At 43.9% G+C, this 26,911-nt stretch overlaps 1 protein-coding gene across 1 annotated transcript; it reads left to right on the top strand.

The window, feature by feature from the left end:
- Positions 1–5,876: 5,876 nt before the first annotated feature.
- Positions 5,877–20,767, top strand: LOC144682638 (nucleoside hydrolase-like). Its single transcript, XM_078545161.1, has 6 exons — positions 5,877–6,049; positions 9,107–9,297; positions 10,256–10,435; positions 12,044–12,155; positions 12,953–13,089; positions 19,199–20,767. Exons 2-6 carry the CDS (start codon positions 9,115–9,117, stop codon positions 19,544–19,546), a joined length of 960 nt encoding a protein of 319 aa, XP_078401287.1. The 5' UTR covers positions 5,877–6,049; positions 9,107–9,114; the 3' UTR covers positions 19,547–20,767.
- Positions 20,768–26,911: the final 6,144 nt, after the last annotated feature.

Genomic DNA, 26,911 nt, shown 5'->3' with positions numbered 1-26,911 from the left:
AGAGATGGGGAGAGTGTATCAGGACGCCCACTGGGCCAGATGATAAGCATGCCTGGCCTGTGTGGGAGGTGAGTGGTCCCATGGATGGGTTCAGGACAACGATGGTGAGTGTGAAAGAGTGAATGGTGATGTCCCTTGTACTGGCAGTGAGTGAGAGCCCTGTGGGTGTGTGATGGGTTTGTGAGTTGGGAGTGATGAAAAGAGTGACTTACCTTGTCGGAACGGAGGAGATCATTCATCCTTTTGCAGCACTGGGTGGCTGTCATCCTCTGCAGGGTGTTTGCGCTGACCACCGCTGCCACCACCTCCCAAGCTGGGTTGATGATTTTGCTGCCCATCCTACGGCCAAAGCTGGGGTACAGCACATCTCAGCGGGCCTCCATGGCATCCAGCAGTTGCTCAAGGGGATCGCTGTCTCCTGGGCAGCGATGGTGAGCTAGTGGCAATGAGCGCTTTGCTGGTGGCTGCCTTTTAAAGATGGCGGCCAGCATGATGCAACAGCGGGGTGATGGGAGCCTGGGCGAATGAGAGCCCACTCTCCATGGAAACTGTGCGTTTCCTGGGAATGAATAAATAATGAGACAGGCTCGGGATGATATGACGTGAAAACCTGCCATTTTCGTCGGTGGGTAGAACTCCATTTTATCCACCCGCTACCGCACTTAGTGCAATTCTGGGAAAATTCACCCATTAAATGGATTTCTTTGAGATAAATCACATATTTTGTTTTAATTCCATTAGAGTTCCTTGGGATACCATTCATCCTGGCACCCACCAGGTGTTTTGTGAATATGAAGTTGTATAATCTGGCTGTCCTAGAGGCATTTCTCTCCTGTGATAATAAGTATGAATTCTGACCCCCAAATGGCAGAACAGCTCGGTGTTAGTACCAAAGTGCTCAAAAAAAAAGCATAGGTCTAGTTCAGATCCACGTGATTTGGAAAGTATGCAACGCGGCATAGATCACCGAACACCATTTTAACACAGGTGGCCACGGGTTCTTCAGCTGGCACTGCCTAGGTGTCAGGACAAATGCTGGTGCAGATCCTCAGATGTGCAATACATCCTGTTTCCGGATCCTGGAATGGGGCACTGCCTTGGAATAATAGTTCTTTGATCATCATAAGGCAATGACCTTGAAATACAAAGATAATTTATAGCTCCCCAATTAGTTGGTTGCCAAATAAAACAATAGAGTCATTTCTTTGCATAGTTTCAGCTCTGTACTATGGTGTACGAAAGAACACCCCATCCTTGTGTATTCTATGATTTACATGAGCCATTTCATCCCCAGGAATGGTGTAGTCCTTTCCAGATACAGCTGTTACTTCTTAAGGGTTGAAGGCCTGCATAGCATCTTTGTTGAAAAGGTCTATCCCTCGGAAGGTTTCATGGGCAATGTCATCTTGCTCCTTAGGGCTTAGCATCACACAACAGAAACCTTTAATTAATGGTGAGCTTGCAAACTCACCCATCATGAGTGGCAGATTTTGCATCAGGAGAAACTTATGCACCACTTGTAAGATAATTCCCCGATACCCTTTGAGTTGTTGCTTCACCCGCCAATTGCATGTCTCAAAGGGGAAGCATGAAAGAGTCCACAAGGGGCCCCACACCTCTACGCTGTTTGGGAGATGTGTCAAAAAGAGCACATTGAAGGTCAAGGCAGCATCACTGGACAGAATTTGCACCCTGACATCAAAAGAATACATAAATGCATCACATTTGCTTACCTCACTGGGAGGGATTGATTTTTGTAATAGGAAAGAAACCTAAATGAGCACTACCCAGTGATCTAAATAAATATCTGAAAGTGCCCTGATAAAAATGGCAGGCTGTAGAATGTTGGCCGCATCTACCACTTGGAGACTTTCCAGTGTTTCCTTTCAGCTAATGGTCTCGGGGACCTTGCTACAAAACTTGGCGGCCTAATGGAATGCAGACGCTCATCAAGCACGGCTATACTCCAGGACAACCAGTGTAAAATTCCTCATCCGCTATGAGGAGAGCCACAGTTCAGTAAACTGTTGAACAACTCCTAGCAGGAGGCAGTGCATGAAGTCTGGGAGAAATCCCCAAGGTATTTGAAAATGTGGCAAAGTCACAAAGACACGAGGTCCCTTAACACGTATAACTGTCCTCATGTCTTCCAGTGCCCTTGACATCTCATAAATTATTTCATCATCTGTCCTGTCCTTATACTCACACGCATCTATTGGGTATTTCATAACCCACTCTTCTGTCTTACCAGGATAGTAGCACAAGCCACATCCGTACCATACATAAATTTGACGGTATTCTGCATTGCAGCACATGCAGGAGAATTTATATGACAGCAAAATGGGAACAATCTGCTGGTTATCACTTCCACCCCTCGACTCCATTCAACCCCTTTTTCTGTTAGTCTCCTCGCTTCATTGGCAACTTCATCCAGGAATTCTAGGTTCGCAGTTTCCAAACCATAACCTGGCTAGAATAAGATTACTAGCTCTGAGTTTTGGGGGGAGCTCATTAATCATTAAACAAATAATGAGTATTTGAAATTTAAATACTGGGAACCCATTGGAGTTGACAATAGCTAAGTGGTTGGCCTGCCTCAGACATTTTCCTGTAATGTGCTCCATCATGTATGTCCTCAATGTTCCCCTCCACCAAATTTCTATGGTTTTCTCTGTACTTCAAATTCTCCCTTATTTCAGCTCTCCGGAACAGTGTCTGAACTTGTGACTTCAGATCTGAAGTGACAAAAAAGTTGCCACCAGTTAGATTTTTAATGACACATGGCTGCTCACAATTAGGACATGGAACCTTCTTCTTCAAGAGCTCGTCCAGAGTTTTCATAACTAAAGCAATACAGGCAATGGAAGTGGAGTTTTAAGCTCAATGCTTTGCTGGAGAAGATTTTTTTGAGCATTAACTTTGTGGACCTAAATATCAAACTTTCCACGTAAGGTATTTACAAGTTCCAGGAGATGCATCGCCACAACAGATGATAAACAGTGTCTCATAGCGAATTTTAGAACCAACAACATTGATTCTGCCTTTGTGCATTGACATCCTAGAAATAGTGGATCATTGAATAATTCATGGAATGAGTGCTCTGCCGGCTCCTCACAGTCCTCATCTCATTGACTTTCTTCCGCTTCATGGCCGCACGCATATTCAGCATCTGTAGAGGAAAACATTGAGTGGATGTGAAGCAGTATTTATGGGGCTGGTTTCAGGAGGACAAGAAAATGATCTTGTCCCAGGTTCGGTTGCAGACTAATTGCCATCATATATTGCAGTACCATTCCTTCCTAAAACTATCTTGGGAGCTGGATCCAAGAGGAGACATTTACCATTCGGACAGGGTGAAGCTTCAGCCTGGTCAATTCAGGATACATGCATTCCAATTTCTTGAGTTTGAGTCAGATTGAATCCTCCAGCAGAAGCGGCAGGCAGAGAAGGCAGCCTTCCAGCAGAAGCCGAAGGAGTTTTCCAGGATCGATCGAGGCCTCCAGTAAAGGTGGGACTTTGAGCTATTGAGGCTCAACTGCAGGCTCCAGGACCAATTTTTCAACACGCAGAGAAATACGCGTTCAGATAACTGCAACCCTTATAACGCAACTATCTTAGTGCTGAGGAGTCGATTAAGCTGAACTATTTCTCTTGCTTTCTTTCGCAGCCCGAGGACCACAGCAATGTGGGGACACTGCAGCCCGTGATGATTCCTCTCGGAGTGACAACCCCGCCCAGGCCTGCATAGATTGAAAACAAAAACAGAAACAGAAATACCTGCAAACACTCAGCAGGTCTGGCAGCATCGGCGGAGGAGAGCACAGTTGACGTTCCGAGTCCTCATGACCCTTCACAGGTGCTGTCAGACCTGCTGAGTTTTTCCGGCATTTTTTGTTTTCGTATCAGATTTCCAGCATCAGCAGTATTTTGCCTTTATTAAAAAAAAACATTTTCACCCAACTTGATGAAGAACATTTGGGGAGTGAATTTATCCAGTCTCTGGCCCCCCACATACACTGATCGGCTAAAGAAGTGTAAAACTTGGAAATGAGTGGGACTGGCCGAACTGGTCTTATATACGTGAAATGGAAATTCAGTACTACTGGTTTTTGACCATTTTGACCTGGTTTCTCCTGCAGCATTCACAGTGTTTTATGTTTTTTAGCTGATTATGGAACATTTTCTTTGTGGGCTCCAGGGTTCTGTTGATAAATCAGCTGCAAATGTGCATTCGTACAGTTTCAAACTCCGGTGAACACTCAGATATACAAGGAGTTTTTTTTTAAAAGAAAGTATAACAAAACCTATTAGAAAATCCACTTATAAAGAGCAGGTCTGTATTTGGAAAAATAAAAGACAGGATTAGATTTTGGATAGAGAACTTCAGAATTAAAAGTTGAAACGGAACTAACTGGCTTTTTTGTTGCTTCTTAGAACCATAGAAAAGTTACGGTGCAGAAAGAGGCCATTCAGCCCATCATGTCTGCAGCGGCCAAAAAAAAAAAGAAAAAAGAAACTAGTCGCTCATTTTAATCCCACTTCCAGCACCTGGTCTGTAGCCTTGCAGGTTACAGCACTTCAGATGAAGATCCAGGTATCTTTTAAATGAGTTGAGTGTTTCAGCCTCAACCATCAACATTGGCAGTGAATTCCAGATGCCCACCACCCTCTGGGTGAAAAAGATTTTCCTAATGTCCTCTCGAATCCTTCTGCCCATCACCTTAAATCTATGCCCCCGATAATTGACCCCTCAGCTAGGGGAAACAAGTCTTTCCTGTCTACCCTATCTAGGCCCTTCATAATTATGTACACCTCGATTAGGTCACCCCTTAGCCTCCTCTGTTCTAAGGATAACAACCCTAGCCTATCCAATATTTCTTCATAGCTGCAATTTTCAAGCCCTGGCAACATTCTTGTAAATCTCCTCTGCACTCTCTCCAGAGCAGCTATGTCCTCCCTGTAATATGGTGACCAGAACTGTCCACAAAGTTCCAGCTGTGGCCTAACCAGCGTTTTATACAGTTCCATCATTACATCCCTGCTTTTGCATTCAATATCTCGCCCAATAAAGGAAAGTATTACCCCCTCTGCCACATACCGTCCCGACCTACAGCCCTGATTGGGTGCACCTCTAACCTTCCTGCCAGATGGTTACTAATTGGACCACTGAGTTTCTGTTCTATTTCCTTTAGACCCTTGCCCCGAGTAACATAAAATCTAGCTCGCTAACTCTGTTTCTGTCTCCAAAGACTTTTGCGTTTATCAAAAACCCCATCTGGTTTAAATATTGCAATGAGAATTTCCAGCACTATCTGTGTTTAACCTAATTCTTAAAATTCCTGTCAGAGATGCAGCCTCACTGTATCCAGCAGCTTGTCAGAAGGTAACCTGACCATGGTAAGCCTCACAACCAAGGCCACTTCTGCTGAAGGGTCATGAGGACTCGAAACGTTGACTCTTTTCTTCTCCGCAGATGCTGCCAGACCTGCTGAGTTTTTCCAGGTAATTCTGTTTTTGTTTTGCCACTTCTCATGGCTCAATTACAAACTACCTGCATCAACTCCAACTATTAGGGGAATGGCTACATCTTTTTGTACTTGAAAAGAATGCAGGTTTAAGCATTCATAATGTCACTTCTGGAGCATTGGGAGTCTGTGGAAACTGGACGCAGTCAAATTCTCATTGTGCTCCATTCTAAACATAACATGGTCACAATTATCCTGCTTTTAATTTCAACTAAATCATTCATACGTTCACACCTATGTTTCATAAGGTAGCCTGGAGGATGTGTCTTGCAAAAATTCAATTAGATTGGTTGTACTTTGGGGCGTAAACCAATTGGGGCATTAGGCCATCTACGCATTCTATAAAAGTAAGCCTATAAATGCCTATAAATATCCAGCAGACATACAGAGGAAGAAGCTGAAGTTCCTCAGCTCCAAGCTCTTTTCTGGAGGGAAGTTAAAAACGCTGAATTGCTGAATATATTCAGTACCTTGTTAAATAAAAAGAGACGAAAGAATCGGATTGGACAAGAACAACAAATCCGGTGAGTGCAATTTCTTTTCTATTGGGATGACCACTGAATCTTTCTAATTTGGTCGAATGAATAATCCAAGAAACAGTTTGGTTGTGAGCTAGCCACACAAACTCACATCTTACTTCAATAACTTTAACAACATTAAAAAGAAACATTTCCACCAAACTTGATGAAGAACATTTGGGGAGTGAATTTATCCAGTCTCTGGCCCCCACATACACCGATCGGCTAAAAAAAGTGTAAAACTTGGAAATGAGTGGGACTGGCCGAACTGGTCTTAAATACGTGAAATGGAAATTCAGTACTACTGGTTTTTGACCATTTTGACCTGGTTTCTCCTGCAGCATTCACAGTGTTTTATGTTTTTTTAGCTGATATGGAACATTTTCTTTTAGGGCTCCAGGGTTCTGTTGATAAATCAGCTGCAAATGTGCATTCGTACAGTTTCAAACTCCGGTGAACACTCAGATATACAAGGAGTTTTTTTTTAAAGTCTAACATAACCTATCAGAGAGAGCAGGCCTGTATTTGGAAAAATGAAAGACGGGGTTAGATTTTGGATAGAAAACTTCAGCACTGACACTTGAAACGGAACTAAGTGGCTTTTTTGTGGTTTCTTGTGTGGTTTATCCCATGCATTTTACAGCCTTAGCTATGTTCATGTTCTTTTAATGTATTTTAATGGTCTCGCGGAGATGATCTTTTATGTTAGTTATCAATGTTCTTGTTTTTGTAATGAACAGTCTGCAAGACATTCAGTCATTGCAACTTTTCTTATCTTGTGCATTCACTAATTAAAAGCTTTCGCATCTCTAACTTTTCAATTCTCATGAAGGGTAATGTATTTCCATTCTACAATTGCTGATTGTCTCATTTTTTTTGTTTCTATTGTTTCTTGTTTTTTATTTCAGTTTGCAGCATGTGTCATTTTCTTTATAATTGGTGATATACGGGTTTCAATTACCTTAAGAGTGCAAAATGTTTCCTGAAAACCTGATAATCCATTCATAAAGGGGCCAATCATTCTGACTTTTGCCTCTAAATATCACCCACTTTCTGGACACAATGGTCAGGAGGAAGGAATCAATGGTATGAGGAACAGCACCTTATCTTCCGACTCGGCACTTTACAGCCTTTCAGACTGAATATTGAGTTCAACAATTTTAGATCATGAACTCTCTCCTCCATCCCACCCCCTTTCTGATTTTTCCCCCTCCTTTTTGTTTTTTCCAATAATTTATATAGATTTTTCTTTTCCCACCTATTTCCATTATTTTTAAATGTATTTCCATCCGTTGTTTTATCTCTAGAAATCTATCTATTTCCCTTTAAATATATTCAGTGGCTTGGCCTCCACAGCCCTCAGTGGTAGAGAATTCCACAGGTTCACCACCCTCTGAGTGAAGAAGTTTCTCCTCATCTCAGTCCTAAATGGCCAACCCCCTATCCTGAGATTGTGACCCCTTGTTCTAGACACCCACCTCCCAACCGTCAGAGGAAACATCATCACTGTATCCAGTCTGTCCAGTCCCGTCAGAATTTTATACGTTTCAATAAGATCCCTTCTCATTCTTCTAAACTCCAGTGAATACAGACCTAGTCAGCCCAATCTCTCCTCATATGACAATCCTGCCATCCCAGGAATCAGTCTGATGAACCTTCGCTGCACTCCCTCTATGGCAAGTATATCCTTTCTTAGGTAAGGAGACCAAAACTGCACACGATACTCCAGGTGTCGTTTCACCAAGGCCCTGTATAGCTGCAGTTTGACATCCTGTACTCAAGTCCTCTCGCAATGAAGGCCAACATGCCATTTACCTTCTTAACTGCTTGCTGCACCTGCATGCTTGCTTTCAGTGATTGGTGTACAAGGGCACCCAGTTCTTTTTGTACATCAACATTTCCCAAACTATCACAATTTAAATTCTGTTTTTCCCAGCAAAGTGGATAACTTTACACTTAGCCATGTCATACTGCATCTGCCATATATTTGCTCACTCACTCAACGTGTCAAAATTGCCTTGAAGCCTCTTAACATCCTCCTCACCACTCACATTCCCACCTAGTTTTGTGTTGTCAGCAAACTTCAAGACCAATAAAATCAGTCGTATCATTAGTGTTTAGTTGAATTATCAACTGGCTTAAAAAGTACACAGTTAGCCCTTAAGTCATCAAGTATTGTTGAACATTATTTAACAGTGAGATAAAAGCAAAATACTGGGGATACTGGAAATCTGAAACAAAACAGAAAATGCAGGTAAAACTCAGCAGGTCTAGCAGCATCTGTGGAGAGAGAAACAGAGTTAAGGTTTTGAGTTTGTATGACCCTTCTTCAGAGCTGAAGAGAAGTGGAAATGCGATGAAATATATACTGTTTAAGCGGGGTGGAGCAGGTGAAGCTGGATAGAAGGCCAGTGGTATGTGGGGACAAAGGAGAGATTGACAAAGACGTCATGAGCTAAAGGACAAAGGGAGTGTTAATGGTAGTGGTAAAGGCTAAAAAAGGTGCTGATAGTGCCAAAGGTAAGAAAGCAGAATGTGATAATAGCAGAATAAGGGCCAGCACTCTGAAAAAAACATGAACAAGTAACAGATGGCCCTTTTGGGGATGGGGTGGGGAGAGGGGGTGGTGGTGGGGAAAAGAAGGATAGAAAATGAGATAATGGGGGGGGGATAAAAAAGGGTATAAAACCATGGATAAATGAATAAAAATAAAAATAAGTGGATAAAAAATAAAAATATAGAAAAAAGGGGATAAAAAGAGGTGCGAATAGAGGAAAGAGTTCATGATCTGAAGTTGCTGAACTCAATGTTAAATCCAGAAGGCTATAAAGTGGCTAATCAGAAGATGAAGTGCTGTTCCTCCAGTTTGCATTGGGCTTCACTGGAACATTGCAGCAGGCCAAGGATGGACATGTGGGCATGAGAGCAGGATGGTGTGTTGAAATGGCAAGCGACAGGAAGTCTGGGTCATGCTTGTGGACAGACTGAAGGAGTTCCGCAAAGCAGTCACCCTGAGTTTTCATTATTTAACAGTGCCTTGTTTTTAAACTCTCCGAATTTCAGATTCTAACATGGCAAAGAAGCTGTTGCTTTTAGATGTTGACTGTGGGGTGGATGATGCCCAAGCGATGATGATGGCTTTCGCAGCTCCTAATGTGCAGATCCTGGGTATAACATGTACTCATGGAAACACAGCAATTGAAAATGTCTGCAAAAATGTACTTCGGGTGCTACAACTTTGCAAGAGGATGGAGGTAGGTGTTGAAGAGCAGAGGTACAAGTATCTGTGAGGGTGACTCTTTGCACTTTTTGCTCAGTAATAGCTCAGTTCATAGGAGACTAAAACACAACAAAAGCTTCTAAAAAATTTTTATTTGTCAAAATGCTTCCAATTGTTTCTAGTTTATGGTTGCATTAAACGTATGTATATTTGCAAAGGATATTGCAATAATTCTGTCTGTGTTTGTATTTAAACATAAGGATGCCCCTTTTACTTTTGTTGTGGACTCTGTATAACATCTGTATTGTGCTAATTGAAAATGGATATCATTTTACAGACATAGTTAGATACATACAATCCATGAGTGTCTCTGATTGTGTCTGTATAATTTGAGGTTTCATTCTAAGCCTATTAAAAAGTGTTACATCTTTATTACAACATTACTAGCATGGCATAGCTTTTTTCATTCCTGTTGAAGAAATCATTTTTACCCAGCTTTATTCTCTTCCCAGTTTTCTTCCCTTTGATCCTGAAGACAGGATAGTGCAGGAAAGGGGTTTTACCCATAGAAATCACCCTCCAAATCTTCAACTGCCTAACAACTTGGCTGTCGGCTGTGGATGATGATTTGTTATTCGCTCCTGAATCAATTCCTGTCCTTGATACTGGTGTGCATATTCCAGTAAAGAGTTGCTGAATAACAGTCAGGTATTTGAAATCTGTCTGATTTCTTCACTTATTGATTTGCAGTGTTGGCCTCAACTCTACAACTTCTATTTGTAGCCAACGTGCCAACAGTACTGAAACTGAAAACTACCTGATTTTTAACAACTCACTTGTGCACTGGGCTGTCCACTTACAAACTAAACCATTCAGGGGAGCTGTTAAATAAAATTATTTTCCACCTTTCTTACATTTACATTGTTTTTACTGAACAGCAGACATGATGTATGCTTAGCATTTCTGAAAACTAATTTTCCATGTTTGCACAGATTCCAGTCTACCGGGGTGCAGGTAGCTCTCTCCTTGGAGAACGTCTGAATGACCCTGCTTACCATGGAAAGGATGGGCTGGGTGAAGTTCCAGACCCTAATGCTCCAGGTCTGGAACACATACAAGCTGAGAATGCGGTGACTGCCATGATAAGAATAGTCAATCAGCATGTTGGTAAGGTGAGGTGTCTTCTTCTTAGACAGTCCCTCAGGATTGAGGATGACTTGCTTCCACTCTGGTTTGATGGGTTCTGAGATGGCTGATAAGTCCAGTGCATGAGCTGCAGACTCCGCCACATGTGGGGCAGGTGGTGCTTGGAGGGTCAAGTAGATGGGTTGTTGAGAGATTTGTACACTCTGTCGCCTCAACTTCACCTCTGCGCATTCCTGATGAAGTTCGTCGATGTGCTCGGTGCCTTCCCAAATTAAACCTTCTCCATTTATGTAGGTCACATGCCAGGGACTTCCATGAGTTGGCGGGGATGTTTGGCCTCTTCAGGAATGCTTTCAGGACTTTCCTAAAACGTTTCCGTTGTCCTCCTGGGAGTCTTCTGCCCCATTTGAGTTCTGAGTGGAACAGTTGGTTTGGGACTCTGGTGTCTGGCATACAATGACATGTCCTGCCCAGGGGAGCTGGTGACTAGTGACCAGTGCCTCAATGCTGTGCAAATTGAGGTGGGGGTGGATGCTGCTGATGGGCTGCCTTTCTTCTCATTGGATTTGGAGGATCTTGCGAAAGCACCGTTGGCCGTTCTTCTCCAGTGCTTTGAGGTGACTGCTGTAGATGTGAGATGTGTAGGCTTTTGGAAAGCAAAACTTGATGGCCTGAGGCTATCGATATTTACTTTGGGGGCACATTGCTGGGTTAAACATAGGAAACTTGAGTGAACAAGTCTTCTATATTCGAGCAGGGCTATTTAAATAAGAGACAGAGGGTTTTGGCAGGGTTATCTTGGGAGAGGTGCAAAAGAACAAGGAAATTTGCATTTAGTGATATTTTGATGTAAAACCAGCATAATTCCATTACACGCTAATCTCTTCAGGATGAAAAGATGCACTTATGCCCTAGTTAAGTTACAGGAAATTCTGGCCCATTAATCTAGTATAATCACGGACAAGTCAGAATTCACTTAATGAGGAATAATTTTCGAATGTCCCAACTATAATTTGAGCAAGTAATTCTTCATGTTTTGTAAATAAGGATTTGAATTGTCTCCAATAACAAAACAATTTTAGTAACAGTTCCTAATTAAGTTGAATGGAATTGAATACTCATTGAAGTCAGTTAGAAGCTCGAGGTGTCAGCTGTGGCTCAGTTCATAGCACCCTCGCCTTTGAATCAGAGGGTTGTGGGTTTCATGTCCCACTCCCGGAAACTAAGAACTGTGATTGTACTCGAAAGAGTTGCAATCTGTGACTGTTGATAACTCGAAAGAGTTGAAGTCAGTTAGCAGTTAATTGGTACATTCGCCATGGCAACACCTCTACCAATCAGAGTCCACTTGCCAACCAATCTGCACCCTCTTCTCATGAAGTATAAATCATTGTTTTCTTTAAAATTTGGTGTTCTTGTGAATTGTCCTGATGAGTACAAGACAAAGAGCTTCGATAACGTCTTTACAGAATACTCAATGAAACTTTGTAAACCTAATACATAATGCAGCTTAAAAATATTTACATTGTGTTGGATTTTACTCTATGTAAAAATAATTCTTTACACTATTACAATGTACAAAATACTGAATGTCTCACTATTACTATGTTAAGATATTTTTCATCATCTTGTAGGTCACTCTTGTTGCTATTGGACCCCTGACCAATGTGGCTTTAGCTGCTAAAATGGACCCCACTTTTCCTTCAAAGCTGAAATATTTGTACATCATGGGGGGAAACATGGAAGGTATGCCTGCTTTACAAAAGCAAAATACTGCATATGCTATAAGTCTGAAATAAAAACAGAAAATTCTGGAAATACTCAGCAGCTCTGGCAGCATCTGTGGAAAGAGAATAGCAGGGCACCTATCCACTGGCTGCAAAACCAGTGAAGACCCTGCATTACTTATTTTCAGGAGGCCTGATGGAATTTCGTAACTCTCAGGCCTTATGTTGAATTAAGCCCAGTGCAGGATGGAAATCCCGCCCTTGAGAGCTGCTGACTAATCAGAGGCTGGCAGCTCTTCAGTACCGGCAGTGCCACTGAAAGCAGTGGCCTCTGCTAGTACTGTGCGGGGGCCTTTATCAAGGATCGACAATGGATCCTTGGAGAGAGGTAAGTGTGGGTGGCATAGAGGTAACAGGGAGGGGAGCACTGGCAAGGTGGGTGGGGTGACTTCCCGTGAAAGCCCCCTCTTCCTGATGTCAGGTCCTTGATCGGGCAGAGTGCCTGAGTATGAGAGTACCTCTACCCCTCCACCCCCAGTAGGTTGCAGGCAAATGCGACAGGGTTTGCTGGGCAGTTGCCCCACATGACAAGTTCCCCACTGGCTGCTGGTAGAATTCTAGCAGCAGCAAGATGAGGTCTTTAAAAGACCCTTAAGTGGTTACTTAAGGGCCTCAATTGACCTCCAGGTGGGAAGACTGTCCTCCACCCTTCCTGCCCAGCGCTTGATTGGGGGGTATCCTGAGCAAGATGGCTAATTAATGCTGCTTTATGTCAATTTGTGCCCTCAAAATCTACCCTGTATACTTTACTTTCAGCCAGAGGGAATGTGAGAGTCTGCGGTGAGTTTAACTTTGTCACTGATCCAGAAGCAGCTTCCATTGTTCTCAGCCACTTTACATGCCCAACTTACATTGCCACCTGGGAGTACAGTCTCCGCCATCGATTACCATGGGTAAGTTGCTCAAACTGCACAATAGCAATCTCAAGACTAGGGGTAGAGTTTTACGAGTGGTGGGGGTTTCCTGCCCCTCCATTCAGAGAGTTGGCAGAGGATGCATCCCCGCTGAAACAGGCTGCCTGTCAGCCATTTATCGCTCTGGTCCTCACTTGGGAGGAAGTCCCATCTCAGTGAGCTGCCAAGTCCCAGCATGACCACTGGGAATGGTGGCCACTGCTTGGACTACATCCAGTCCCAGCAAAGAGAGGGAGGTATGTATTGGGGGTAGGGTGGGTGGTGGGGGTTGGAGTTGGAGTTGGTGGGGGTGGCCTTTCCTCATGAACATTCTATTTTATGTTATTGGGCTTGTCAACATAGTGTTATGATCTCGGTCAAGACCAGTAACATTATTTTTTTAAAACCAAAATCCATTTTTACTGAAAAAAATGAAGCCACAAGATTCCACGGTTTAAAACAAAATAATTTTTTACAATACAGGAGTCAAACAAAGCAAACATTAATTACAATTTTGGGTAATCGTCTATACTCTAAAACCCAAAATCAACAAAAGTCAATTAGGAATTAACAGGCAAATTGTGGTCCATTACAAACTATAAATTGCACGTTGAATACAATGATACAACTAAGACAGATCTTACAAGTTGGTTCGCAATCCACTCAGCATATCTGTTATCAATCTCTGCCACAAAGTCCTTCAAAACTCTCTCCTCCTTACGAAGAATCAGCACCTCTTGTTCTAGGATTTAGCCTGACAGCAGCGCACAAACAACTCGAGTTCCGCAGGCACATTCTTCACCAAAAATGACACTCCTCTGCAGAATCTCCTTAACTCTGCATGTGATGGTCTGGATGGCATAGATCCACCAATGTTATCTTTATGTACAGGAACAACTGCAGCCACTGTCTATCCTCAGCTCCTGGATCCAGCCTCCATCTTCTTCAGCCTGCCTGTACTGCACCACTGGGATCAATAGCAGAGCTCTGATGGTTCTGTGTCCTTTTATATGGTTTCAACCACTTTCAGTTTCCTCTGAAGTTTTGGTTTCCAATCTCAGTTTCAGTCTTAGTTTCCTCAGAAACTGGAAGAGTCCATTTCCTTTTTCAGTTTTCTTTTTGAATTAGGGTCTGTCTCATAAAATGCAAGCTTAGAAACAATGGATTCCATCACAACAGCAATTAATATTTGCACAAATGTCATCATGCTTGGTTTCCTATTGAATAGAACTAAATCTAGTTTCTTCATGTTTTCATGATAGCAGTCCCAGTTATCCAAGTCACAGTGACCATAGATTTTGAATCTGTCAAGCCCTCCCTTCTAGTTATCTCTTAAGAAGTAAAATAATTACTTATTTAGTATGTTGCCAAAACTTGAGAGAGTGAAGTATGAGAAAAGATGACATATCTTCTTGAAAAGAGACAGCTGAGAGACGATATGATGGAAGTGTTTTAAATTATGAAAAGTTTGGATAAATTGAATCCAAGTAAGCTTTTCTGTTTATATAAGGACATAAAGGTCATATGGTCTCCACTGAGCATGATTGTGCAAATACGTGATGGCTTTTTGTAGATCATGGTTGTATAAACAAGACTGTGTGCAAAGACATGCTTTACTTAAGCTTTACTTAAACAGTATTCCACGCCCAATACAAACTAACAAATACTACTTAAAGTGGATTAGAAGACATTAAGCACACATAAGGTAGCTGAGCATGAAAGAGATATTATATACTTGTTTGTTCTTGCAATCAGTGCACCTTAACATACTAGCGAGTAAGGACAGCTGTTTCTGTCCAGAATAAAAGAGCACTTAAGACTGTACAACTGCCAACTTTGAAATTAATGTTAATTCAAACAGATAATTGTTATTGCTTTTTGGCTGATATAAATGGCTGTCCATTTTAAACATGGGGCAGAATTTTCCCGTTGGTGTGCGGGGGCGGGCCCCACAAGCTGACACGTAAAATGACATGCAGTGACGTCGGGTGAGTGTCCTGGCGTCACCGTGGGCCATCACGATATTTCGGTGGGCGGGCGAGTGATGACCTCCGATGCGCGCCCGGCATTAATTAACGGGTCATTTAAGGCCCTTGAGGCAATTTTTCGGGGCCCGTGCGATCTTCAGGTCATTGCACGGGCACAACGGGCAGGCGGGTAGGATATATTTGTATAAACCTCATCCGCGGGTGGGAGAAGAGGGGTTAGTGGGGTCACGAATGTGCTCAATCAGATATTTAATTTGGAAAGCTACTGATGCTTGCCTATGTGAGCAGAAATACTTTGAAACTTGTACCAGCTGCTTGGACAGAACTCATGACCTTCAGATCAGTACTCTACAGTGAAGATCCTTTTTGGGGCCTGAAGGTTTCAGGAAGCCTTCTCTTAGCCTGGGAATGGGACTTGTGCTCTCCACAGGAGGCACCTCCTCTGAGGAGGAGGAAGGGCCAGAAGGAGGAGGAGGCCAGGAGTGCACATTCAGCCTCCAGGGGAGCTACCTTTCAGAGGACAGGCACAGGCACAAGGGGCGCAGGGCCAACAGGAAGTCCAAGGCGGAAGGGGCTGCAGAAGACACCACTATCCTGCTGCCAGGGTATACAGGCGGTGAAGCAACTACCTCAATATGTCTGAGGTGCAGTGCCAAAGGAGGCTCCATCTCTCAAGGGAGACAGTCAACTCTGTCAGATGATAGGTCCTGAGGTCTCCGCTAACTGTGTGGGTGGACACTCCATGCCAGTGGCTCTAAAGGTCACAGCTGCCCTCAACTTCTATGCCTCTGGCTCTTTCCAGGGCTCAGTGGGTGATCTTTGCGGTGTCTCCCAATCAGTTGTCCACACTTGTGTCGAGCAGGTGACAGACACTCTGCTCAGGTGTGCATTGACGTTTATCCACTGTCGCTGGGACCAGGCCAGCCAGACAGAGTGAGCCAGAGGCTTCGCAGCAATTTCTGGCTTCCCCCGCGTCCAGGGTGCAATAGACTGCACACATGTGGCCATCAAGGTGCCAGCAGGTGAGCCCGGTGCCTTCGCCAAAAGGAAGGGCTTCCACTCCATGAACGTGCAGATAGTGTGTGATCACAAGCTGCAGATTCTGCAAGTCTGTGCAAGGTACCCAGACAGCTCCCACGGTGCTTACATCCTCAGACACTCCCAGGTGCCGGGGCTCTACAGTGTTCCAGTGTGGCTGGATGGATGGCTGCAGGGTGATAAGGGCTATCCCCTCAGAAGGTGGCTCATGATGCCTCTCCGCCACCCAAGAACAGAAGCTGAGCAGTGGTACAATAGGAGTGACGCCTCCACAAGGGCTGTGTTGGAGAACCATTGTTCTTCTCAAGATGTGCTTTCGATGCCTGGACCGTTCAGGGGGTGCGCTGCAATACCCCCCAGAATGTGTGTCGGTAATAGTGGGTGCATGCTGCACTCTCCACAATCTTGTGCTGGAAAGGGGCGACGCTGTGGACAGAGAAGATATCGACACAGTTGCTGCGGCTGCACACGATGAGCCCAGCAGTGTCAGAGGATGAGCACGCACAGGGAAATGCTGAGGGGGTAGACGCTGACCTAGGCATACTCCAGGGAGGCAGGGACACCCAGGAGGCTTTAATCCAACGAACGTTCAGCTAGAATGCCATAAATGGACCTCCAACAAAAGCAGAGACGACAGGCAGCTGCTGCACCGATGTGAGGTCGCTTCAGACCTCCCTGCTCACTGTGGATGGGTGGGCACCGAGCTGGGAAACTTGGTGCCCAGACCATCTCCCACACTGGCACTGACCAGTTGAGGTCAATGCCGATGTGAGGGCTTGCTGGTCCAAGTTCATCCCCAGGAAGCCCTGATGAGTCTCCCGGAGGACTCTCTCCACAAGAGTCGCCACTCTCTCCATGGAGGAAGCATGGTGCTCGGCCATGAGGCTCATTGCATTGGCGATGGTCTGCATGGACTCTTCCACCACGGAGACCAAGCCAAGCATAGCCTCATGTATCTCCACCAGATCCTCCCGCACACCCTGCTGGACTTCCAGCATTTGCTGCCTCATGGACGACTCCAGAGGCACATCATCAGCCACCAACTGAACATGTGCCTGGTCCCATGCAGCCCTCCGAGTGCCGGCACCATGGGCACTCTGTCTCCGCCAATTCCTCCAGCGACTGTGAAGTGCCCTCACCGCTGTGCCCCGGGACACTAGCCAATGATCTAATTCCCACCAAGGTGCTAATAGTATCTGTGCTGGTGCCTGCCTGGCGAAGATGGTGTGACGCTGGGGGTCAGAGATTTCAGGGCCCTCAGCTGTGAGAGGGGGCCCCTGTGCCTCCTCCTCCTGGCCCTGATCCGCTGATGCTGAAAGGAAGAACAAGGACATTTGGTCAGTTAACGTGGAGACAATGTCAATGAGCATCCCTGTCCCCCAGATCATTATGCGCTTATCCTTCCATAAGCAATGTTCAAGCCACGTTGCAAACTTCAATCACTGAACATTCAGCAGCGTCATGGCTGCTGGGACACTAATGCTGACCTCAGTGCTGGGCAAACATACCTGCCCGAGGCACCCCAGCCTCACCAACACTGGTGGACCTGGGCACATGGCGCCTCTCCAGATCCAGGGCCTCCTGCTCGAACCTGGTAATGATGGCCAACTGGGCCAGCCCTCCGCCAGTCCTCAACCGCTCAGTGGCATTAAGAGCATTGTTCTCCTGTAAAGGAGAAAAGAGCATTAATTAGTGCAACTTGTACCTGGAATCTCTTCGCTGCCATCCCACCCCAACCAGAGTGGGACATTGCAAAGCTCCAGTGCCTCCTCACCCCGCAGCTACCACACACTCACACAAAGATGCCAGGCCTGTCCCCCCACCTTGGCCAAATGCAGCCTACATCACATTTGGCACCACACAGTCCAACCTTGCAGAGCAAGGAGGTGCAAACACGTGGAATGCAAAGAGCAGCAGATGGATCAGTGCCCCGCCAGCAAGCTCTCCTCCCAGCATGGCAGCACCCTGACTTGGACATGTTCTGCGGTTCCAGCACTGCGCCGAGGTGCAGATCCAACAGGTTGCCCCCAAAACAGTAATGCAGTGTCACTGTACCACATGCTGCGGGTGCAAAACCCATCTCATCACTACCCTCTCAGGGTGACCTCGGCATGGGCAATATCTGCTGGCCCACCCAGCGACGGACACAAGCCTTCAATGATTCAATGCAGTAACTGCACTCAGAGTTTGGGGGGGTGGGCGGCCAGGGGGGAAATGCCTACCTGCTGGGTTAAGTGACCAATGCCAACATGGTACTCATCCTTCCAGAGTGCAAATGGTCATTGAAACGCTTGCGGCACTGGATTCAGGTGTGTCGCTCCACGTCGCGGGAGCTCACTATCTCCGTCACCTCCTCCCAGGCACCTTTGGTCATGTGGGGGGGCCTCCTCCTCCCGTCCTGGGGTACGAGGCCCTCCCACCATGCTGCCACCTCCTCGAGGAGGGCAGCAAGGCAATTGTCTGAGAAACAAGGGGCACAGTGTCCTCCTGCCCTACCCTTCTGCCTGGCCTGCTCACCAGCAGCGCTCTGGGGAGCCCTTCTGCTGGCCACGATTGACAGCCTTTGCAAAGGCTGCAGGAGCACTTTTAAACAGGCCACCGGGTCACCATTGGACCCGGTGGTCACAGCAGTCTGGCCGTTGCCCGCCCACACCCGCTGTCCTCAGGAGCCGCGTTTCATGCTGGGCGGGCCTTTATCGGCCCGCCCGTGTAAAATGGCAGCGTGGGCACGATCACGGGCCTGCCTGCTCCCGCATGGCCCGCACTGCCCGCCCAACTGGCAGAAAATTCTGCCCATGGACATTTTAAATCATGGCGCATTTACAAATTAAGAACAACAAAAGAAAATAGGAAATGCAGGAGGAACTTTTGTTTTACTAAAATGGAGCCATTGCGTGGAACAGGTTACTGGCATGGGTGGTGGAACCAAAAAACTTAATGGGCTTCAGGAGGAAGCAGGCAGTTTGTTGTTGGGGTTCAGGGTTATTAGAAATGCACCAAGGGAATATTGTGGATAGGTGGGCTGGAAGGTCTTCTCGTGCCTGAAACTTTATGTTTCTAAATCATTTTCTTTTTAATTACAGGACTTTTTTCATAAGTGGGTAAATCAAAATACTGAGAAAGCTCAATTCATGAAGAAGATAACTGCACATACTACTGAGTTTACCAAAAGTGATCAAGGCAGTAAAGAGTTGCATTTTGGACAAGGGTTTGTGTCCTGTGATTCATATGCAATGGCTGCTGCGATTGATGAGTCTGTTGTCACTGAAGATGCACGATATGGGGTAAGCGTGGAATTGCATGGATCATTGACCAGAGGGATGATGGTTCTGGATACTCTTGATCTACTGAAACTTAAGAGTAAAGCTGTTGTCTTCTTGAAATGTGATATGGAAAAATTTAAGCAGCTGTTGATGAATGCTCTGAAATAGGATGCTGCAGGCTTCAAATTAAAGGAAAGGGGAAAAAAAGTGGCAGGTGCATTTTATATAGTGCTAACGAGGATGTAAACCCTAACTCTCGGTAAACTTAATTCAAATTTAAACAATATGCTCATACATTCCTAATATTATCTAGCATGAGTGAACTTAGCTTCTATATTACACTTATTATAACCTGACAAATATAACTTGTAATAGTTAAAAGGTTTGCTCACACTTCCTGACTAATGCTTAGAAAATGGTCAAATAAGGAATCTGAATAAATATTGTGGAGAGTAGTTTCATTATCTTTCAGAACTGGGGAGTATTAAGCAGAACTTTCTTTGGGGGATTAAATGGATGGTGTAGGAAAAATGGACTGGAATTTATATTTTTGTCACATGTCATATTAGCTGAGTCTGCCCAGTCTTCATTCATTCTTTTGTTACCTCTAGACTTGGCTATTCCAATGTTCTACTGTTAGCATCCTATCTTTCATCTTCCATACACCTGATGTCAACCAAACTTTCATTGCCTGTATCTTAACTCCCAAGTGCAGTCCATCCATCACAAGCCCCCATCCCCCACCGCCCCATGCTTGCTGATCTATATTGGCTTCCGGTCCAACAACACTCCAATTTTAAAATTCCTTTCCCTGTTTTCAAATCCCACTCGACCTCTGTAACCTTTTGAGGTTTCTGCACTCCTCCAATTCTAGCCTCTTGCACACCAATTTTCATCGCTCTGCTATTAACGGTCGTGCCTTCAGCTGCCTATTCCCCAAGATCTGGAATTCTCCCCCTACACCTCTCCACCTTTCTCGTTCCTCCTTTAAATCCTATCTATTTGATCAAGCTTTTGGTCAGCTGTCCTAATTTCTTATGCGGCTCAGGGTCAAATTTTGTTTGACAGGGTTCTTTTAAATGTCTTGAGATGATTTCCTACATAAACAGCACTTTATAAATGGAAGCTGTTTTTATTGATTATTAAGGTGTTAACTAACTCTGATTATGCTTTTACCTCAGAGATTTGCATTTTAAAGAAACAATTTCCTTTCTTGATCAGTATAATTATGGAAGCTGTCTGCTTTCAATCTCATAGAGGAATATGTTATACCTTTATAAATGTGGGCTTTGATTTACTGAATCTGGTGTATTAGCATTAAGTTGCAATGGGTAAAAGCACTCATGTATGTTGTGAATCAATAAAAAATAAATGCAGCATCCAACTAAACTGTTTAAAATGCATTCATTTTCATTCAACCCTGAATTAGTGCATTGAAGTTTATTAAAAACTTGCCTTCTTAGTTCAAGTAACCACCAGCAGATGAAGTTTGCACAAGACAGTACCGGTTGCAGAATTTTTGAAAGTGGGGTCTAAAGACTGTTACAGTCCCAGCTGATGTTACTACTGGACAAGTCAGATCCCAGGGTGGAACCTAGATTAATAGATCCTAAGTTTTATTTTTTGCTTAAAAATGTGGAGGCCGACTACTGAACAGAGTCACAGGAGTCAGCTGACGAACTTTTAACAACATAATAAAACAATTATTAAACAAGAAAAGATGAACTATATTACAATACTCCTTCATCCACAACTATATCTTTATAGATATATATAGATTTGTAAGGATAACACCAGTGGCTATTTTATAGTGTCATGTTCAGAGTAAGTACACAGTCCATGTAAACCAATAGGCAACCTATGGTCAGGCATCACACTCTGAAACGAAGTGACAGATGCCACCCCAAACAGATGCTATGGATCTCTCATCAACTCCACCCAGACACTTGTCACACTGCGAGCCAACCAGTCTCACTGAACTTCCATGCACTCTCTCTCAGATACTCAGTCATGTCAACAGAACACCACTGCTTCACATGCTCATAGTAAAGAATTACAGACCATCAGCAGATTTCTAATCTCTACTCTCGAAGAACTCGCTTTGGAATTGTCTCTCAAATGACACTTTCTCTCGGGTGCCTTCCACAAGGATCCACCTATAGGGTTTCGAAATCTCTTGCCAATGTTCCTCTCCCCTGGATCGCCATGTGCATTTGAGCTTTGCCTTCCACGCACTCTCTCTCAGATACTCAGCCATGCCAACAGAACACCACTGCTTCACATGCCTATAGTAAAGAATTGCAGACCATCAGCTGTCTCTTTGGATCTCCTGGCTTCTCACAAGCCTAGTTTGCTTTAAGTCTGAATCCTGCAGCTTTCTCCCTTTAAGCTTGGAGCCTTGCTCTGCTCCTCACACTTAACTTCCACTGAACAGGACCTTTTCCAGATTCCTGTTCTTTTCATTTGACGAGAAAGTCTTCTTGGGACTTTCCTCTTTTCCCCTTAGGACCTGCTCCCTGCAGTTCCCTCTCCCAGTAGACTGCTGACAACTTGGTACCTCCATTGTGATCCAAAACTCACTCGACACACTGTTACATTAACTTTAGAGAAATTAATCTAAGATTCTTAGACTTACTTTTCTCAGCAATCTGCTAGTATGTCCAGCTAGAGAGAGACTTAAACTGCTTCCTTCACATTAGAGCATAATACCAACTGAACTGAATTACTTTTCTGTTTTCTCTGTCACTGTGAGGCCCTCTCTCTGGACCCCTGTTGCTAGGCAACAACACAGTTTATTCTACCTTGTGTTTGTTTTAACATCCCTTCAAGAGTCATAAAACCTCATTAGAATGCAGTCATCTTTTAAAGTGAAACTAAAACTCAAGTTCCCCCCTTTCTTAATGCACCAATATGAAAACACAATTAAACTTAAAGCTAAAACTCATTCCTAACACCCACAAATATAAATATAATTTACTTAAGCTATCTCTAGTTCCTAACAAGAACTGCATGGTTAAAATTTCTGCCTGGTCCCAAGTGAAAATATGACCCTGCGCATATTTTCCTATCCTGTGGTACTTCCATCCATTATAACTACATGTTAAATGTGTTACGACCAGTCCCTGGGCGAGCTCTCCCAATTTGTTAACTTCCTGAATGGGACCCCAATTTTGTTATGCTCCCAGGTGAAGAGGAATGAGCTGGCTTCCCTTCTTTATTCAACCCCCTCGGTTGGTTACAACAAGGTTAATTTAAAATTCCCCTCCACCGTAGATACCTTTTCCCAGACCAAATGTATTTATCTAAGCCTCACCTAAGAAAGGATATACTTGCCTTAGAGCGAGTGCAGCGAAGGTTCACCAGACTGATTCCTCGGATGGCAGGATTGAGGAGAGATTGGGCCGACTAGGCCTGTATTCACTGCAGTTTAGAATAATGAGGGGAATCTCATTGAAATGTATAAAGTTCTGACAGGGCTGGACAGACTGGATGTAGGGATGATGTTCCCTCTGGCTGAGGGGGTCTAGAGCAAGGAGTCACAATCTCAGGATACGGGGTAGGCCATTTAGGACTGAGATGAGGAGAAACTTCTTCACTCAGAGGGTGGTGAATCTGTGGGATTCTCTACCACAGAAGGCTGTGGAGGCCAAGTCACTGAATATACTTAAGAAGGAAATAGATAGATTTCTTGACTTTAAAGGCATCAATGGGTATGGAGAGAGAGCAGGAGTTTGGCATTGAGACAGAGGATCATCCACGATCATATTGAATGGTAGAGCCGGCTCGAAGGGCCAAATGACTTTCTGCTTCTATTTTCCATGTTACTTTTACAAGGAGCCAACTTAACTAAGCTTTCTCGAGTCAAAGAAAGAGTAAATTTATTCGTTACAAAAAACCCGAGAAAAATAATAAAAATGCAACACACACACACACACAGATCAGAAATGAGAAGAGTTCAGATAATAGTTAAAAAAGATATATGAATCAATCTTTGGCTTGTTCATGAGGCGTAGATGGCGGTAGGCTTAAGCCATTAAGTTGGGTGATTCCGGTAGGGCTGACTTTGGCAGATTTGCAGCTGGTTTGGAGACACTTGGTCCTGCGGGGTAATTGAAGAAGCTGTCCTATTTCCTTTTTGATTGTAGCTTCTGTTGAACATTGCCTCCAGCAAGAAAGAGAGAGAGAGGGAGACTTTACCTGCAACTTCAGGGGGTGAGTAGTTGGTCTTCTTGTGCTGTCACTCTCACAGCACACTAGCACACCAGCACACACTGCACTGCTCTGCAGCCAGCTTTTTAACACATTTTACCCTGTGTATTCCTGTAAGAGAAATAAATTAACAGGAGATGGCTTTTAGATGACTGCTGAGACATAGTAATCAGTTTTTTGTCTCGGCAACTACAGGAGGTTAAAGTTCAGTCTTTTGCATCTATCCTATCTCTGTTTCAATTGCCTCTGCTTGAAGAAGGCCATGGCACTTTTTCAGGTGCGACATTCTATGTTTTTGCAGGACAGGTCTGTTATTATAATCCACATAGGAATTTTCTAGTAAGTGTTCCTTGCTTTTATTTCTTTAAAAACACACAAATCTTCCTTAAAAAGTCCAAAATGCTCATTAGTAAACTGTGGCTGTAATCAGCTTTTCATGACAAAAGGCAACTGGTTGGAGATCTAATTTGCAAGCATAGTACTTTTGAAATTATATTTTTTGCAGATTTTGGAACTACTGTTTTGTACATTGGCCACAATATTTACTCAAGGCCATGAATAGAGGAAGGGGAGGGCTTCCAGACAATTTTCCCTGGACTTTTAACAGCAGGGCAACTTATAAGTTTTTGTATAAAATAAAAACAGAAAATGCTGGAAAAACTCAACAGGTCTAGTAGCATCTGTGGAGAGAGAAACAGAGTTAACGCTTCATGTCTGTATGACTCTTCTTCAGAGCTAAAAGAAGTGGAAATGTGATGGATTTTATACTGTTTAAGAGGGAGTGGTAGGTTTCCTGCCTGACAGCCAAGTTGATTGACAGGCTGGCTGCCTGACTCATGGTAAAGCAGCTGAGGAGTGCTTGCTAGGTAGGTCAGAGATCGTGGGGGCTGGAGCAGGGTGTTGGGGGTCAGGGATAAGAGATTGCAAGGGATGTGGGAATTGGATATTGGGATCAGGAGGGTTGGAGATCGAGGAGGGGGGTCAGAGATTTCAGGGATCAGGGGAGTGAGGAGCAGAGATTTCAGGGTATGGGTATTGGAGATTGCAGGCGATGGGGCTTGGAGATTGTGGCTGGTGGAGGTCGGAGTTTGCAGTGTGCTAACGGGCTAAGTTTGGACCTAGAAAAAACACTCCTTTAAGTACACTTATCTTATGGATCTGATCCTCCTCACCTCCTTTTACCTGATGTGATTCCTGTGGAATCTGGTCAACTTTAGTTAAATAAAATTAAACCAGAGACATACAGCCCCTTTAAAAGATTCCACTAACTGATCCACCTCCTGAGAATAGTTTGGTCACCATTAAACCAGAAATGGGTATATTGGTTGCAGCTTGGGATTGGATAAGAAACCTTACTTTTTTTTACTTCCCATCCGACCCAAACTCACCCATTTTTAGGGAGTCAAGATTACCTCCATTGTTTCCCACTAATGTTTCATATATTCTCTCTATATTTTCTGAATCAGGACAAGATGGAAACATTTACATAATGAGAATAGCAGCAGAATCATTTTACCAATATAACAGAGAGACTGACTAGCAACTCCTTCCAAGAGTTTTGCAAAAGAGGATGATATTTTAAAAAGATTAAATCTGTAATACAAATGTTCATTCCAACTTAAGGTGCACCATGGCATCCAACAAGTGACTGTCCGTAATTGTATTTACTCAAGTTACTGTTATCTTACTGTTGGGGATGTACTTTGAAAGCAGCTCAATCACAATATTTCATTATTAAAGTGGTATAAGGTGAACAAAAACATGACTATGCAGCCAAATTAACTACACGTGCTAACCTTTTTAAAACATGTACAACTTGTAAATGTTAATGTTCAAAGAGACTTCAATGTGCCCATACAAGGAATTCAGAAAGTTAGTATGCCGGTACAGTAAGCAATTAGGAAGGCGAGTGGCACGTTGGTCTTTATTACAAGGGAATTGGAGTACAGGAATAAAGGAGTCTTGCTGCAGTGGTACAGGGTTTTGGTAAGACCAGACCTGGAATCCTGTGTGCAGTTTTGGTCTCCGTATTTAAGGAAAGATATACTTGCATTGGAGGTGGTACAACAAAGGTTCTGTAAATTAGTTCCTGGGATGAGGGGATTACTGCATTTCCCAAACTGGCTGGGACCCTTGATGGTGAGCAATCCTTTTATACCATGACTATTTGCTGCTCTTTGCCTATGCCTGTGACCTATCTCATTATACTTTCCCAAGCTCACTGTACCCTGTAGGATGTGTACACCTATGCTGGTGCTTGCAAAGGTTGAAAGGCTGTGTTGAGATACTGTGTTGACTTGGGCTACTGACAGTCCATAATGAAGTCTGTAATAAAGATTATGTTACCTTAAAGAAGTATTAAATTTAGCCTGGGAGTTATTTCGATGAAGGAGTCATAAGGATAATCTTACCTTCTACGATGGAGGCTCAAACAACTCCCATTGAGGCCTTGAGTTGGGAAACCCTGCTTCTCCACCAAAAAGCTGAGAAATTTGTTTGCAAAACACAGTTGGCATAGAATATACAGCACAGAAACAGGCCGTTTGGTCCAACCAATTCATATGAACCATTTGAGTTTTCATGCAATATCTGTAAAGGAAATTTCAAAATATTCCTGCCTTTGTATCCTGCCTAGCAATGCTGGATGCCTGTCTTCTACTCAGCATTGTGTGAAAATTAAGCCAAAGTGCAATGGCAATTTGACACCTAAATTTAACTTGCTGCTAACTTCTGGGGAAAATCAATAATGATACGTTTGTGGGAAGAATGCAGCATAATGTGTCTCAGATTAACTTGTGATTGTTCCCAGCCCAAAACCACATGATGAAACTTTGGAAGATCTAGTCCAATGCCTCTGAATTCTCCTCAGTGTTCTGATATTTTTGAGGATTAGATTGCTTTTCAAACCTCCAGTCAAGCATTTAAGTGTCAAACTTCAATTTTCAAGAAGCGCACTGACCATTGTGTTTGTGGTACCACTTGAAAGCTCATGTCAGTATTTTCTCACCCCAAAAGTTTATGTTTGAACAGATGTTCTACAACCAAACCTATTTTGTCAAAGTATGGTTGGGGCACAGGTTCAGAAAAACCTGATGCGTCTCCATTGGAAAGGAAAGGTTGCGTGTGAAAAATGATGTTCCAGGTGAGCTGTGTGTTCGTCAAAATCAGAATTATGTATCACAGAATCACACAATGCAGAAGAGGCCCTTCGGCCTATCAAGTCTGCACCGACATGTGAGAAACACCTGATCTACCTAATCCAATTTACCAGCACTTGGCCCATAGCCTTGAATGTTATGACGTGCAAATGCTCATCCAGGTACT

The sequence above is a fragment of the Cetorhinus maximus genome, chromosome 7 (genome assembly GCF_964194155.1).
Source record: "Cetorhinus maximus chromosome 7, sCetMax3.hap1.1, whole genome shotgun sequence".
Taxonomy (NCBI): domain Eukaryota; kingdom Metazoa; phylum Chordata; class Chondrichthyes; order Lamniformes; family Cetorhinidae; genus Cetorhinus; species Cetorhinus maximus.
Note: the sequence above shows the minus strand (reverse complement) of the source record. Positions and strands in the feature narration are given on the sequence as shown.

Coding starts and splice junctions, on each gene's coding strand:
- LOC144682638 (XM_078545161.1), top strand. CDS start 9,115: ATGGCAAAGAAGCTGTTGCTTTTAGATGTTGACTGTGGGGTGGATGAT. Junction 10,436..12,043: donor TCAATCAGCATGTTGGTAAG/GTGAGGTGTCTT, acceptor ATCATCTTGTAG/GTCACTCTTGTTGCTATTGG. Junction 13,090..19,198: donor TCCGCCATCGATTACCATGG/GTAAGTTGCTCA, acceptor TTTTAATTACAG/GACTTTTTTCATAAGTGGGT.